The 16,819-nt window shown below is 36.0% G+C and overlaps 1 protein-coding gene across 8 annotated transcripts in view; it reads left to right on the forward strand.

Annotated features, from left to right (window-relative positions):
- The window catches only part of ATRNL1 (attractin like 1), an 842,256-nt gene that overhangs the window by 394,477 nt on the left and 430,960 nt on the right, over nucleotides 1-16,819 (forward strand). For 6 of the 8 annotated variants that reach the window (XM_032281122.1, XM_032281123.1, XM_032281124.1 and 3 more), the window contains one exon: nucleotides 4,503-4,564. The exons of the other annotated variants lie outside the window; for them this stretch is intronic. In XM_032281122.1, coding sequence (XP_032137013.1) covers nucleotides 4,503-4,564 — 62 coding nt within the window. The remainder of the gene's footprint in view (nucleotides 1-4,502; nucleotides 4,565-16,819) is intronic. 8 annotated transcript variants of the gene reach the window in all.

The raw sequence follows: 16,819 nt of genomic DNA on the forward strand, positions 1-16,819 counted from the left end.
CATGCACTCTAACTGTTCCAGCATCTTTTGGAACTTCCTCAGGACCCCTTGCACTAACCTACTCTTGTGCTGAGCAACTTCTGCTTTCACTTCCTTATTCAAATTGGGCTGCCTGGTTCCAGTTAATATGTTTTTGAAGCTTTTGAGTTTTCCTGTTGATTCCCTCTTATTTCTGCCTCATAGACACTGGTACCATCTACACCTTGGGTTTGTAGTTTACGTGTACCCGTTTATGTTTTGGCATTTAAGGGGATAATCTGCCACTGACATTTTTTAGAATTGTTGTTCTTTTTTTTTAATTTAGTTGCTATATTTTTAAATATTGGAAGTCAAGGATATCAAAAACTATCCTGCTACTCCCACTGCTCACTCTGAACACTGTCCCATGGGTTATATTTCTTAATTTATAAATAGTTAAGCTTGTTTTGACCATATTTGATATTATAGTTTTAATTTTATTTTATTGGAATATAACTCATAAAAACTACTACTTAGATTTTTAAAATATTTTCTTTGTACAATATTTATTGTCTTTTAAAAATGTTCTATGAATTAACGAAAATATTTTTTAAATCATCTGTGTTCTTGATGATTTCTGCTCTGTTTTGTAACAGAACATCTTGAAAGTTCAGCCTGTAGTTTGTTTCTACTTTGTCATGTTCCACATTCTCCTTGTATTATTCTGTTTTTATTAACATCTCTACCACTCTGTTCAAAGTTCTTTAGTTGAAATTACTCGGGAAGCTCATGTTGTCAAATCCAGTAGCCATGTTTTCATCCTTATCTTAACCAACAAAATTAACCATAGTTTCTTGCAATATTTCTGTTTTTTGACCATCTTGACACAACCCTTTCCTGGTTTCCTCCCACCAACCTTTACACTTCCTTTTTTTAAGCTCTAGTAATGGGGGGGCCCTGAATGTCCTCTTACAGATAATTTCTCCTGCATCTATTCTGTCTCCAAGAGAATATCATACAAGTACATGATTTAAAATGACATATATGTTTCTTTGATTTCCAAATTTTTAAATCTAACCTTTCCTCTGAGCTACAAGCTAGTAGTTACCATCTATTCTTGAACATTTAATAGGTATTTCACATTTAGCATATTCTAAATATGCTTTTCTTTTCTTATTTCTCCCTTGATCCTCATGGCCCTTTTTTATTCTTCTCAGTAAGTAGAAATATCATTTTCCACTTGTTCTTGTGAGAGCAAACTGCAACAGTCATGACTGATTCTTCTCCTTCATTCACCTGTCATATCTAATCCTTCAACACGTCTCCTCAATTCTCACCCGAAATTATGTCCCCAACTACTTATTTTTGTCTTGATGACTACTACTCTTGTACAAGCTACTATCAACATATGACTAGAATAATCAAATATCCTCCTCTCTTATCTTTCAGATTTCCTTAATCATTTCTTCCTGCCCAACAGCCAGAACTATATTTTTCTTGAGAGTTAGATTATGTCATTCCCATAGCTCAAAATCTTCCATGGGTTCCCAATGTGCTTATAATATGTTCTGAACTCTTTGTCATGGCCAACAATTTATGTGACTTACTTTTTACTTTCTGATTGGAATTTATTTACAACTACTCTGTCCTTTGCTCACAGTACTCCAGGTCTTATGACTTTTTATAAACATGTCTAACCTAATCATCATCTTTACACTTGTGAAACCTCTACCAACAGATATTTGCGTGGTTTTAAACTTCTTATTTGGATATCAGCTCATATATCACCTCTTTAGCGAGGCCAGCAGCTCTAACTACCCGATCCAAATTAGCCACAAATCCTCCTAGTTTATATCATCTCTTTTTTCCACTCAAAACACCACTGTCAACAATTATGATATCCCCCTACAAGTTTACCTTTTATTTTTTCCCTCCTGCTATTAGAAAATAAATGCTGAAAGAATAAGAGCTTTGTCTTATTACACTGGTGTCACCAGCACCTGGAGCTTGTTTAATGACTATTTCTTCAATAGTTTTACATGATTTAAATGACTAAGTAGATTAATTTTGTGTCTCTTTGTTCAGATAACTTTTAAAAGAGATATGCATGTACATAATATCTTCCATGATTTTGCCATTATTAAATTCCCCTTGTATGGACGTAAAAGCACCGTCCTTTTACTTACTTGGCCTGTATTTTTGGTGCATATTTTTTTATTATTGTTATATCTTCTTTGTCTCTGTTTTATTTGATCAGGTTTTGACTTTGAATTTCACTTTGCTATTAATCTTGGTCTATATGCTTTGTTGTTTTTAAGTGTCTGTTATATCTTCTTACAGTATTTTATATTTTGGGTAAAAATGTGTCACTGTGGTTTCTGCTAAAAACATAAAGCTGAATTGTATCTTTTAATCTACTGCAAAAATCTCTCTTTCAATGTGGTTTTAGTCTGTTGAAATTTACTGCAATTGCACTTTATCTTGCTCAGTTAATTTTATGTTATATTTAATATTTGTTATTTCATCTGTTCTCTTTTTAAAATATATTTACTAATTTATTCAAGCCTTTGTTCAAGTCCTTTTACCCCCTTTTCTTTTAGATATTAATCAACACTGTGTAAGGTTTCCTCCTATTCCAATTTGCCTTAATCAAACTAATTTTATGATTTTAAAATATTATCATTTTGAAGATTTTCCTGTTCTTAATTATTATATCTATAATTCTGTTACCATGGATTTAAGTTCTTGACAATATTCTTTGATAAGCTTCATTTCTATGACATTCTTATGGACAATCACCTGGGGAGAAAAATTCCTTATTTTAAACTTTAAAAGATGTTTTTTTCTTTAGTCTTTTATGACATTTTCACCTATAACCAATCTCCTATGCCAATTATCTTTCTTCAGCCTTTGTATAAGTGTTTCATAATTTAATAGCTTAGAAGCTTGTAGAAAATGAATATTACTATATTTAAGCTTACATGTACATGCCAAAAAAATTATTTTCTGAACTTATTGTTATTCTTTACATAAGAAATGCTGACATCCCTTATTTTAGAATGTCATTTAAATTCCTTCTTGTTCCTTCCTTGCACTGAAAGCTGGGACAATTATGGGATTCATTTTCTTTGTTTTTCTTTACTCAGGGATCATAGTCTCCTGTCACTTGTCCAATGTCTGAAATTGGTTGTTTCATATACTTCACCTAGATTTCCAGTTGTTTATAGTGGGAGAGAAAACTCATTCCTTTTATTCCATTTTCAGTAGAAATTCTATTATGTTTTTGAAAGATTTTCATAAAATATTATTAAAAGAAAAAGAGATTTTAATACCTGAATGGTTTAGCATCAGCAACGTGGGAAAACTCACTTCTATTGACATCTCATTTATAGATGATGCAAAAGTTTAGTAATGTTTCTATTGTAACTATTACATGCCAGATATTTTGGTAAACATTAGATATTTATTAATTCAGTTAGATTTTCTATAACATTATAAGGTAGATGCTTTTATTATTACTATTCTCATATGGGAAAACTGAGAAATAGACTAGGTTTTCAAAATATACAGGGCTAGCAAGTGAAAAGTCACATTACACAATCAGTTATTCTCTATTCAGATGCTATATTATTGATTGATACACTATAATACACTTCCTCAAGAGAGATGTTATAGTATGATCTCTATAATGTTGACAGAAATGGAGAACAACTTTAACTTTTTGGCTAGTTTCACCTTTCAAAATTAACTTATTAACATTAACAAATTTTAAAATGATGTGACACATTTTATTATTTGAATGGTGTATAACAAAACATTTGTATATATGTATAAAGTTTCCCTAGATGAAGATATATAGAAATAAAATTCCCTGTTTTCTTAACTCAGTTGAAAATTTAGGTGTTATTGCATGTTCTCACTGATAAATGGGTGTTGAACAATGAGAACACATAAACACAAGGAGGGGAACATAATACGCCGGGGCTTGTTGAGGGGGTGGAAGTTTAGGGGAGGGATAAAAGGGGGTGGGGGGGATAGGGGAGGAATAGCATTAGGAGGAAAACCTAATGTAGACGACCGGTGATAGATGCAGCAAACCACCATGGCCCGTGTATAGCTGTGTAATGAACCTGTATGCTCTGCACATGTGCCCCAGAACACATGTGCAGAGCATGCAGGTTCATTACACAGGTATACACTTTAATTATTATTAAAGTGTAATAATAATAAAAAGAAAAAAGACAAAATGTAGGTGTTTTAGTTAGGCATATTTATAGTATTTTACATGAAACTCTTAGCATACATCCTTAATTTTCTAATTTTTTTTGAACATTTAGTGTCATAGTTTACACTAAGACCATCATTAGCAATTGGATATATTAGGTATTCTAAATGAAGTTTAGATTCCATCACATAGTTGATTTATAATATGATGATCCAAACATCTTGGTGATTTAGAAATGATATATTTACAAATCTCATGTAATATCACCACAGGTTTTAGAGAAGAACATACTTTCAATTTTTTTATTTTGATTTTTCAGATTGCATTCTCACAACACAATACAATCATGGATCTTGTGCAGTTTTTTGTCACCTTCTTCAGGTAAAAGTTTGCTCTTACTGACTTTGAACTTGTCAAGCCTATATTCTGATATATGTCCTGTCAGTCTGTTAGATAATTGATCAATTCTTTAACCTTGAAATATCATATAGCATGCCTTGAATAGTTTTATATGCTTAAATATATTCTACAGAGCAGAGGGGACATAGCTCAAATGTACTTGCGCAAGATTATTTTGCTGTTACACTATTTAATATCGAGTGGATTCAGTGGAAAGGGGATAACTTTGTGTCCCCATCACATAAATAATTATAGCCTACTTTAATTAATGACCTCAACAGTGCATGCCCCACATGAATTGGTTACATCTATAAGAACTAAACCGATTTGTTTATTTCTTAGTTCATTATATTAATTATATATCATATTCATTATAGGTTCAGAAAAAGGGGTTCCACAGTGAAGCAGCTTTGTAAAATGCTATGTGTCCTAAAGTTAAACAGGGCTCTTTTGGTTGGTTTTCAACTGGCATTAATTTTCAGAGCTTTTAAAATGCCGATTTGCAATGTGTCATTCTAAAAGACAGGTTATAGCTTGTAGCATTTCTCAAAACATGAAAACTCTTTTCAGGGAACATTTATTTTCATTTCCATGGGATTTAAATATAGAAACTCTGGGTTAGGAGAAAAAGCTGAGTTTAAGTTACGGAATGTCTGTAACTTAATAGATCCTCTGGGTTGGAAGAGATGTTATTTTTGTTAACATTGTTATTATGTGTGAGGCTTATGCTGGTCATTTGGGTGCCTTTGTGTAAATTAGACAAATGTGACTTCTCCTTCTGGCACGTAAAGTCCCACATCATGGCACACAGCTTTGAAAATAGTGCAGTGTGAATTCTGACCACCACTCACCAACTTGGCTGGGCCGCCATAGAGTGAAGACCTGCACAACTCAATCCTTAACACAGGTGATGTGTTTGGAACTTTGCTAAACACAAGGTAGCCATCACCTTGTTAACCAACAAATTCAATTCAAATTCAACAGTATTTGAATTCCTAATACCTTCTTCTTTGGAATCTGCAAACATTTTCCATTAAGGGCCAAATAGTAAATGTTTCAAGATTTCTGGGCTATATGGTCTTCATCGCATCTATGTAACTTTTCTGCTATAGCGTTAAAGCAGACAGAGCCAATATGGAAACAAATGGGAGTGGCTGTGTTCCAATAAAACTTTATTATAAAAACAGCTGGTGGATTGAATTCAGCCTGTGGACATAATTTGCCCAACCACTGATTAGTTTTATGCCTGAATGCCTTTACTGACAGGAAGCTCACCAGCTCCTCAGATAGCATTTTCTAACATCAGATAACAAATTGTTCTTTATAACTGAGCTGAAATCTGTCTCCCTATGATCTCGCTGCTAATTCATCCATATGGGCCCATATATAACAATTTCAATCTCTCATTTCCATTAACAGCCCTTCAGACTTGTAAAATATTTTCTACAATTTACACATTCCTTGTTCATTTTTCTACTTTTCTTGATATGAGAAACCTTTGTCATATTGGTTAGTTAATCTGAAAACAATCATGTTTGTCTGTACACTTTAAAATATTATAATTTCTATAATGTATTTCTATAAACATATTTATCACTAATATGTGTAAAAAGTGCATTCGTACTTTAAATTTGCCCCTTAAAATAAAATTTGAGAAAACATCTTAAGTATATTTAATATTTTACAACTTTGTACTTCAGAAAATAAATGAATTTTAAGGCTACTAACAAAGTTACAATATGGTTTTAGAAAGTACTAGAAGTTAACAATTGAACAAACATTATTAAAGGGATTAAAAAAAACTTTTTTTTTTTTTTTGAGACAAGGTCTCGCTCTGTCACTCAGGCTGGAGTGCAGTGGCGCTATTTTGGCTCACTGCAACCTCCGTCTCCCTGGTACGAGCAATTCTCCTGCCTCAGCCTCCAGAGTAGCTGGGATTACAAGCACCCACCTCCACACCCAACTAAATTTTGTATTTTTAGTAGAGATAGGGTTTCACCATGTTGGCCAGGCTAGTGTCAATCTCCTGACCTCAGGTGATCTGCCTGCCTCGGCCTCCCAAAGTGCTGGGATTACAAGTACGAGCCACCATTCCTGGCCTAGAAGAATTTTTGATGCAGAATAGTCTGGATGGAAATTCACTGAAAGTTTGATTAAGTGTACAGTTTCACAAAGTTGAATATGTATGTAAATTATTTGAATCTTGAGGTTTTTATTTTAAGCTTTTAAATTTGTATGCATATTTAACTTCAATAGCTCTTTTGTCTAGTAAAAGAAAAGTATTGTTAATGTGTACCATGTCTTAGAGATGATCCTATTTATTATGTTGTCATCATGGACAATGTAAAATAAAATATTCTAATCTTTAAGTGTGATAAATATATTTGATGGGTTTTTTTGTCATTTAAATTCTTCCAGTAGTGAAATGTTAAATTAGATCACTTAAAAAACTATGTCATTGTTAAGGAAAATATGGACAGGATTTTAAAGCTTATTAATTATTAAGTTTTATACAGCTACTGCTAAACTTTAAGAGATTTTAAAACAGGTTAACATTTCTGGAGACCCCTAAATCAGGCCATTTTTACTATTATTGCCGTTATTTGGGTAACAGAGCTGAGTGTGTCAGCTTTGCAGTTTAGCCATTGTTCTATAGGGGCCGGTTCTCAAACTCTTTATTAGTTTTTACCTCTATATTGTGTGTAGTTTTGATGGCAAACATAATTGGGCCTGTACTAGGGAGATCACTTACAGACATAGCCTGGCTCTGTTCTTCATGTTTTGTGCCATCTTAAGTAGGTCACTATTTTAGTCTGTTTGTGTTGTTGAAAAGGAATACCTGAGGCTGTGTAATTTATAAAAAGAGATTTATTTGGCTCACAATTGTGCAGACTATACAAGAAGTAGGGTGCCAGCATGTGCATCTGGTGAGGGTATCAAACTGCTTCTACTCATGGCAGAAGAGGAAGGGGAGATGTCATGTATAGCAATCACATGGGGAAAGAAGAGGTAAGAGGCAGAGAGTCATTTAAACAGCCAGTTCTCATGAGAGCTAACAGAGTGAGAACTCATTCATTACCATAAGGACACCACCAAGTCATTCATGAGGGATCTGCCCCCACAACCATAACACCTTTCATTAGGCTCAACCTCCAACATTGGGTATCAAATTTCAACATGTGCTTTGCCGGGGCAAATATTAAAACTATAGCTGTCTATCCCTGGCCCCTGAAATCCCTCATCCTTCTCACATACAAAATATAATTTATTCTCAGTACTTCCCAGAAGTCTTAACTTGTTTTAGCATCAGCTCAGAAGTCCAGAGTCCAAATGCTCATCTGAGATTCAAAGCGAGTTTCTTTCAGCTGTGAGCCTGTAAAATAAAAATCAAGTTATTTACCTCCAAGATACAATGGTGGAACAGATATGAGTAAACATTTCATTCCAAAAGGGAGAAATTGTTCAAAATAAAGGGATAACATGCTGCATGAAAATCTGAAATGTAGCAGAGAAGACATTAAATCTTAAAACTCCAAAATTATCGCCTTTGATTTCATATTCTGCATCCTGGGAGCATACTGAACCAGGGCCCTGCTGTCCTAGGCAGTTCCTCAAAGGGTACTCTCTTCAGTGCCTCCAACCCGACATTTCTGCTCAGCATTGCCTCACTAGCAACTGTCTGAAGGCTCTCCACCCCTATGGCAGGCTTCTGCCTGGACAATCAGGCTTTTCAATATATCCCCTGAAATCTCAGTGGAGGTTTCCAAGCCTCTACTACTCATACTTTCTAGCCTTCTTCAGTGGCAGCAGGAGCAATATCTGGGGCCATTTGAGCAGCTAGATGTGGGGAGCAATTTCTAGAGTTGCGGCATGGCAATGGTGTTCCAAGCCTGTCATCCAAAGCCATACCATCCTCCTTGGCCTCTTGGTCTGTGATGGGAAGCCCAGAATCCTGACAGATGTCTGAAATGCCTTCAGTCTTTCCCCCATTGTCTTTACTATTAGTACCTGGCTACCTTTTATTCGTGCTACTTTCTTTAACAGGTGTTTTCTACCCCAGCACTCTTGGTGTCCTCTTCTGAAAACACTCTTTCTCTGCCACATGGCCAGGCTGATGATTCTACAAATTGTTATGCTCTGCTTTCCTATTGATTATCATTTCCGATTTTAGGTTATTCATTTGCTCCCACATGTACATATAAGCTGTTAACAGCAGCCACAGTACTTCTTGAGCACTTTACTGCTTGGCATGGATACAATGTAGCCAAAATCTTTGTTTGACAGGGACATTACAAAGTTACTTTTAAGCTCCCAATGATTTCCTCATTTCAATCAGACTTCCTCAACATGGCCTTTACTGTCTATATTTCAATGAGCATTTTGGTCATAACCACTTAAGCAATCTCTAAGATGTTCCATACGTTTCTTCATCTTCCTGTGTTTTTATAAGCCCTCCACTTCCAAAGCCACTTTTACATTTTTAGGTATCTTTATAGCAATGTACCACTTCCTGGTACCATTTTTCTGTCTGAGTCCATTTGTATTGCTGTAAAACAATACCTGAGGCTGAGTAATATAGAAAGGAAAGAAATTTACTTGGCCCATGGTTCTATAGGTTGTACAAGAAGTATGGTGTTGCCATTTGCATCTGGTGAGGGCCCCAAGCTGTTTAATTTATGATGGAAGAGGAAGGCAAGCTGGTATGTTCAGAGATCACATGGTGAGAAAGTTGGCAAGAAATAGAGAAAAGAAGTTCCAGGCTCTTTTAAATATCCAAATAGAGTTCCCACTCATTGGCAAAATGATGGCACCAAGCCATTCATGATGGATCTACCCCCATGACCCAAACACCTTCCATTAGGCCCCATCTCTAACATTGGTTATCAAATTTTAACATGTGATTTGGGGGATAAAATATCCAAACTATAGCAGTCATCAAGCTTCTCTAAATCTCAGTCCCTTCATATATTGAACTAAAGGGTTTTGTTTATTCTTGTTGTTGCTGTCAAATAATATAGTAAATGATTTGGAAATTTAAAGGAATTATTTTTTAAATAAACTGTTTTTTCATGTGTGTAACATGCAAAAGTAGATGTATCTGATCTTCCTGATACATCTTGTTCAGGAAATAATTCAGAAAATTATGAATTATTTATTGTAAATAAATAAATGAAAATTTAGTAGAGACTACTATCCCTGTACGTTTTATATTTTTAATGGTGGCATTAATTTTGTATACCACTAGGATGACATAATATTTTTATTTATTAACTTGTCCAGTTGGGGGTAGTTTCAGAGATTACCATTTGGTCTTTTCCACTATGCCTGATCTTATCCCGTAAGCCAGGGACACAGTGTAGGGTTTATTCCAGCTAACTTGTATATCAGTTCTATTTATACACTTAAAGACTGGGGAAATGACCACTGGGTGGCTCCATTGACATAGTGGGCACACTGTGAGCCAGGATTAGTTAGAATTTGTTATGTGTCCCACCCCCTGAACACCCCAACTCTAATAAGAGGCCATGACGATATTTTGAATCCTTGCTTTTCTGTGTCACTTCTAAACTCATGTCTAATAGTAATCAAATGTCTGTTTATTCCTCCTGTACTGTATATATATCCTCATGTATATATCTGTATATATAATTAAGTATATGGTATAGGTATTTTCAGGGATTTTTTTATTTTTATTGTACTTTAGGCTCTGGGTTACATGTGCAGATCATGCAGTATTGTTGTATAGGTACACACATGGCAATGTGGTTTGCTGCTTCCATCCCCCATCACCTACATCTGCCATTTCTCCCCATGTTATCCCTCGCTGACTTCCCCACCCTGCTGCTGTCCCTCCCTTGGCCCCCCCTGCCAACAGAGCCCAGTGTGTGATGCTCTCCTTCCTGTGTCCATGTGTTCTCATCATTCAACACCCGCCTATGAGTGAGAACATGCAGTGTTTGATTTTCTGTTCTTGTGTCAGTTTGCTGAGAATGATGGTTTCCAGCTTCATCCATGTCCCTACAAAAGACATGAACTCATCGTTTTTTATCGCTGCATAGTATTCCATGGTTTATATTTGCCACATTTTCCTTGTCCAGTCTGTTGTCGATGGGCATTTGGGTTGGTTCCAGGTCTTTGCTATTGTAAATAGTGCTGCTATGAATATATATGCACATGGGTCTTTATTACAGGATGATTTATAATCCTTTGGGTATATACTGAGTAATGGGATTGCTGGGTCAAATGGAATTTCTATTTCTAGGTCTTTGAGGAAGCACCACACTGTCTTCCACAATGGTTGAACTAGTTTACACTCCCACCAACAGTGTAAAAGTGTTCCTATTTCTCCACATCCTCTCCAGCATCTGTTCTCTCCAGATTTTTTAATTATCACCATTCTAACTGGCGTGAAGTGGTATCTCAATGTGGTTTTTATTTGCATTTCTCTAATAATCAGTAATGATCAACATTTTTTCATATGTTTGTTGGCCTCATATATGTCTTCTTTTGAAAAGTGTCTGTTCATATCCTTCTCCTACTTTTGGGTGGGTTTGTTTGTTTTTTTCTTGTAAATCTGTTTTAGCTCTTTGTAGATTCTGGACATTAGCCCTTTGTCAAATGGGTAGATTGCAAAATTTTTTCCCCATTCCGTTGGTTGCCCTTTCACTCTAATGATTGTTTCTTTTGTTGTACAGAAGCTCTGGAGTTTAATTAGATACAATTTGTTTATTTTGGCTTTTGTTGCCAATGCTTTTGGTGTGTTTTAGTCATGAAGTCCTTACCTATGCCTATGTCCTAAGTGGTTTGCCTAGGTTTTCTTCTAGGGTTTTTATGGTGTTAGGTCTTACATTTAAGTCTTTAATCCATCTTGAGTTAGTTTTAGTGTAAGGTGTTAGGAAGGGGCCCAGTTTCTGCTATCTGCACACTGCTAGCAAGTTTTCCCAACATCATTTATTAAACAGGGAATCCTTACCCCATTGCTTGTTTTTGTCAGGTTTGTCAAAGATCAGATGTTTATCTGATCTTTGTTTATGGCATTGCCTCTGAGGCCTCTGTTCTGTTCCATTGTTGTATATCTCTGTTTTGGTACTAGTACCATGCTATTTTGACTAATGTAGCTTTGTAGATTGTAGATTGAAATCAGGTAGCGTGATGTCTCCGATTTTGGTCTTTTTGCTTAAGATTGTTTTTGCTATGCAGGCTCTCTTTTGGTTCCATATGAAATTTAAGGTGGTTTTTTCCAGTTCTCTGAAGAGGGTCATAGGTAGCTCGATAGGGATAGCATTGAATCTATAAATTACTTTGGGCAGTATGGCCATTTTCACGATGTTGATTCTTCCTAACCATGAGCATGGAATATTTCTCCATCTGTTTGTGTCCTCTCTTATTTCCTTGAACAGTGGTTTGTTGTTCTCCTTGAAGAGGTCGTTTACATCCTTTATTGGTTGTATTCCTAGGTATTTTATTCTCTTTGTAGCAATTGTGAATGGGAGTTTGCTCTTTATTTGGCTGTTTGTCTGTTATTGGTGTATAGAAATGTTTGTGATTTCTGCACATTGATTTTGTATCCTGAGACTTTGCTGAAGTTGCTTATCAGTTTAAGGAGATTTTGGGCTGAGATTTTATTTGGCCCACTTTTCAGAATGTTTCAAGGACTTTACTTCTATGGATTCAATCACCTGTTTGGTCAATGGGTTTTGGATTTGAAAATTAGCTGAAGTCTGGAAACTGTGCAAAGAAACATGGCTCTTCATTAAAGCAACAACCCTCAACTCTCCTGTACCTTCATTCTTACTTAAAGTGAAACCAGATGTTAAATAGTACTACTGTTGGCCACTTACCTATTTTGCCCTTCAGAATATCATGCTTTATTAATAATTCCTAGAACTGTTTGTGGGCCAAACCCCTTGGCAGCTCATTAAATCTTGTTGATCTAATTGCGGCAATTGTCATTTCTGGATTCTGGCAGTTAAGCATTAACACCTGTCCTCTATTACTTTGGGTCTCCATCTTTTTATGGCAATTAACAAACGTAGTCATGTGACTCTCTCTCTTATTTTCAGACCTGAAGAGGAGAGCCAATTCTAAGGTTTTTTTTTTTTTTTTTTTTTTTAATAATATTGGTGCCTCTCTCATTAGCATGTTCATATTAGCCTTAATGCATAGGGTGTCCTCTCAGTCTTCTTCTCATGGAACACAACTTGATAGTTCTTCTGGACTTATATACTATTCCAGTATAATCCCATCTCAGCGTTTTTTATAACTTTCTCTTCCATAAGCCAGGACAACTCAGGCATTTCAATTTTCATTTGTATTGGACATAGCATTTTTCAGGCTTCTATGAGTCACTCTAGCAACAAGTTTGCCCCATTTCCTGGAATCCTCAGTCAGATATTACATCTCCAGTGGTCCTGAAAATATACACCAAATCAATGAATTTTTATTTATTCAGTCTTAACATTGTATTACCCTTTATCAAATATTTAAATCTGGTTATACTTCCATGGTTCGTGCCAGTACATGCTCCCCTAAATCTTGCACCTTTTTCAATTGTGCAATCCATTGTCTTTTTTATCAGGCTCAGTTGGATCATGCTGTAATTTAATCCCACTTGTCAGCCTGGCAGCCAAGAGAAGTGGTGACAGCTTGTGAGGGGAGCACCTGTTACTAAGCGAGAAGAGAGCTCTTTAGTGTCTTCCAGCATAACAAAGTGCTAGGTATTACTATGGAAGGGGGCTGTAAAACCAGCATCCTCAGAAGCATTGACCCAGATATTCCTATTCCATATTTCAGTGTCCTAGGTTTCCTGAAATATGGCCCTTTTGTATAACAGAACTTCTTTGGCTGAGTATTCTGTCATCTCTGGAGTTCTGCAACTCTATAACAATTAAATCATCATCCTGCTGGTCATCAATGTTGGCACTTCTGCTGTCAGTCATAGGGGCCTCATTTAAAGATATGAAAGAGACCCTCTGCCTCTTATATATAGCCAGTAAGCTTCCCTCCCTCTTTTGTTTGTTTGTTTGTTTGTTTGTTTGTTTTTGTTGGTTTGTTTTTGAGATAGAGTTTCACTTTTGTTACCCAGGCTGGAGTGCAATGGCACGATCTCGGCTCACCGCAACCTCCACCTCCTGGGTTCATGCAATTCTCCCACCTCAGCCTCTACAGTAGCTGGGACTACAGGCATGCGCCACCATGCCCGGCTAATTTTTGTATTTTTAGTAGTGACAGGGTTTCACCATGTTGCCCAGGATGGTCTTAATCTCTTGACCTCATGATCCACCCACCTCATCCTCCTAAAGTGCTGGGATTATAGGCCTAAGCCACCGCGCCCGGCCCCCTCCCTCTTTCCCATCCCTCCCATCCTCCCATCCTCCCATCCTCTCTCTCTCTTCCTCCCTCCCTCCCTTCATTCCTCCCTTCCCCTAAAAATATTGTGCTTCAGCTGCATTCTGTAGACATTAATATGTATTATGCTGGCCTAATAGAATGATTAGGGAATTGTTCCTTCCTCTTCAGTTTTTGGGAAAAGTTTGAGCATTGGTATTAGTTCAAAAGCAATGGCAACAAAAGCCAAAATAGACAAATGAGATCTAACTAAACTAAGAGCTTCTGCACAGCAAAAGAAACTATCATTAGAGTGAACTGGCAACCAAAAGAATGGGAAAAAATTTTTTCAGTGTACCCATCTGACAAAGGGATAATATCCAGAATCTACAAAGAACTTAAACAAATTTACAAGAAAAAAACAAACAATCCCATCAAAAAGTGGTTGAACGATATGAAGACATTTTTCAAGAGAAGATATTTATGCAGCCAACAGGCATATGAAAAAAAGCTCATCATCACTGGTCATTAGAGAAATGAAAGTCAAAACCACATTGAGATACCATCTCATGCCAGTTAGAATGGCGATCACTAAAAATCTTGAGACAACACATGCTGGAGAGAATGTGGAGAAATAGGAATGCTTTTACACTATTCGTGGGAGTGTAAATTAGTTCAACCATTGTGGAAGACAGTGTGGTGCTTCCTCAAGGATCTAGAAATAGAAATACCATTTGAACCAGCAATCCCATTACTGGATATATACTCAAAGGATTATAATCAATCTATTATAAAGACACATGCACATGTATGTTTACTGTGGTGCTGTTACAATAGCAAAGACCTGGAACCAACCCAAATTCCCATCAAAGATAGACTGGACAAGGAAAATGTGGCACATATACACCATGGAATACTACACAGCCATAAAAAAAAGGACGAGTTTATGTCCGTTGCAGGGACATGGATGAAGCTAGAAACCATCATTCTCAGCAATCCGACACTAGAACAGAAAACTAAGCACCACGTGTTGTCACTCATAAGTGGATGTTGAACAATGAGAATTCATGGACACAGGAAGGGGAACATCACACACCAGGGCATGTCAGAGGGTGGGGGTAAGACGAGGGATAGCAGGGATTGGGAAGATTGGGGAGGGATAGCATTAGGAGAAATACTTAATGTAGATGACAGGGGGATGGATGCAGCAAACCACCATGGCACATGTATACCTATGTAACAAACCTGCATGATCTGTACATGTGCCCCAGAACTTAAAGTATAATAAAAATAAATAAATAAAAATAAAATGTTTGGGTAGAACTTACCAGTGAAGCCATTGAGTTCAGGGCTTCTTTGTTGTAATATTTTTGATTACTGATTAAATCTCCTTTCCGTGTAGTTGTGCAGTTTTGAGTGATCTTAATTCCAAGTTCGTATTTGATTGCACTGTTGTCTGAGAGATTGTTTGTTATGATTTTGGTTCTTTTGCATTTGCTGAGGAGTGTTTTACTTCTAATTATGTGTTGTATTTTAGAATAAGTGTGATGTGGTGCTGAGAAGAAAGTATATTCTGTTGATTTGGGGTGGAGAGTTCTGTGGATTAGGTCTGCTTGGTCCAGAGCTGAGTTCAAGTCTTGAATCTCTTTGTTAATTTTCTGTCTCGTTGATCTGTCTAATATCGACAGTGGGGTATTAAAGTCTCCCACTATTATTGTGTGGGAGTCTAAGAACTTTGCAGGTCTCTAAGAACTTACTTTATGAATCTGGGTGCTCCTGTATTGGGTGTATATATATTTAGGATAGTTAGCTCTTCTTGCTACATTGATTCCTTTACCGTTATGTAATGCCCTTCTTTGTCTTTTTTGATCTTTCTTGGTTTAAAGTCTGTTTTATCAAAGGCTAGGATTACAACCCCTGCTGTTTTTGCTTTCCATTTGCTAGGTAAATCTTCCTCCATCCCTTTATTTTGAGCCTATGTGTCTTTGTACATGAAATGGGTCTCCTGAAATGCAGTGCACCAATTGGTCTTGACTCTTTATTCAATTGGCCAGTCTGTGTTTTTTAATTAGGACCTTTAGCCCATTTAATTTATGGTTAATATTGTTATGTGTAAATTCGATCCAGTCATTATGATGCTAGCTGATTATTTTGCCCATTAGTTGATGCAGTTTCTTCAGAATGTCGATGGTTTTTACAACTTGGTATGTTTTTGCAGTGGCTGGTACCAGCTTTTTTCTTTCCATATTTAGGAAAGAAAAACTTTCATCACCACCAGGCCTGCCTTACAAGAGCTCCTTCAGAAATGATCAGACATTTATTTTTTCCACATTCTATTAAAGTTTGTATTTACTGGCTTTCTTATAGCCATCTTATTGGGTGTAAATTGGTGAGAGATGATGTAAACTTACAGGAATTAAAGATGAAAGATTAGAGGAATCTAATGAATACAACGGCCAAAAAAATAATATTTAAGCAGTTGAAAAAAACAATCAATGATGACTACATGGAAGCAAGCATGCAAGTGGGCAGAATAATGCAAAGTTAAGTATAGTGTTCAAGATTTGAGCAAAATAAGACATTTAATCATATTGTACGTAAGGATGTTTTAGAAGAGAAAAAAGAAGAAAATTTAATTCCCTAGAAAAAATGAAGTAAACCTAATTTAGTCATAGGATCTGTACATCAAAGTGGTATTATTCAGGAGTACTTGCCATAAAGTTTTTAAAAAATTGAGTAAGGACACTGTGAAGAATTACAAATAAACAGAAGTCCTTGTTTAAAAAAATAAGATTATGATGATAGATATGTTAATGGAAATGAGACCTGAAAATATGGATTTTCCTAAATAGAAACAATAAATGATTTCTTATTGTATTGGAAGTTTACTTAGGAATTTTCTCCATGGCT

Source organism: Sapajus apella, unplaced genomic scaffold, assembly GCF_009761245.1.
Source record: "Sapajus apella isolate SASKATOON/1434 unplaced genomic scaffold, GSC_monkey_1.0 scaffold13, whole genome shotgun sequence".
NCBI classification, from domain to species: domain Eukaryota; kingdom Metazoa; phylum Chordata; class Mammalia; order Primates; family Cebidae; genus Sapajus; species Sapajus apella.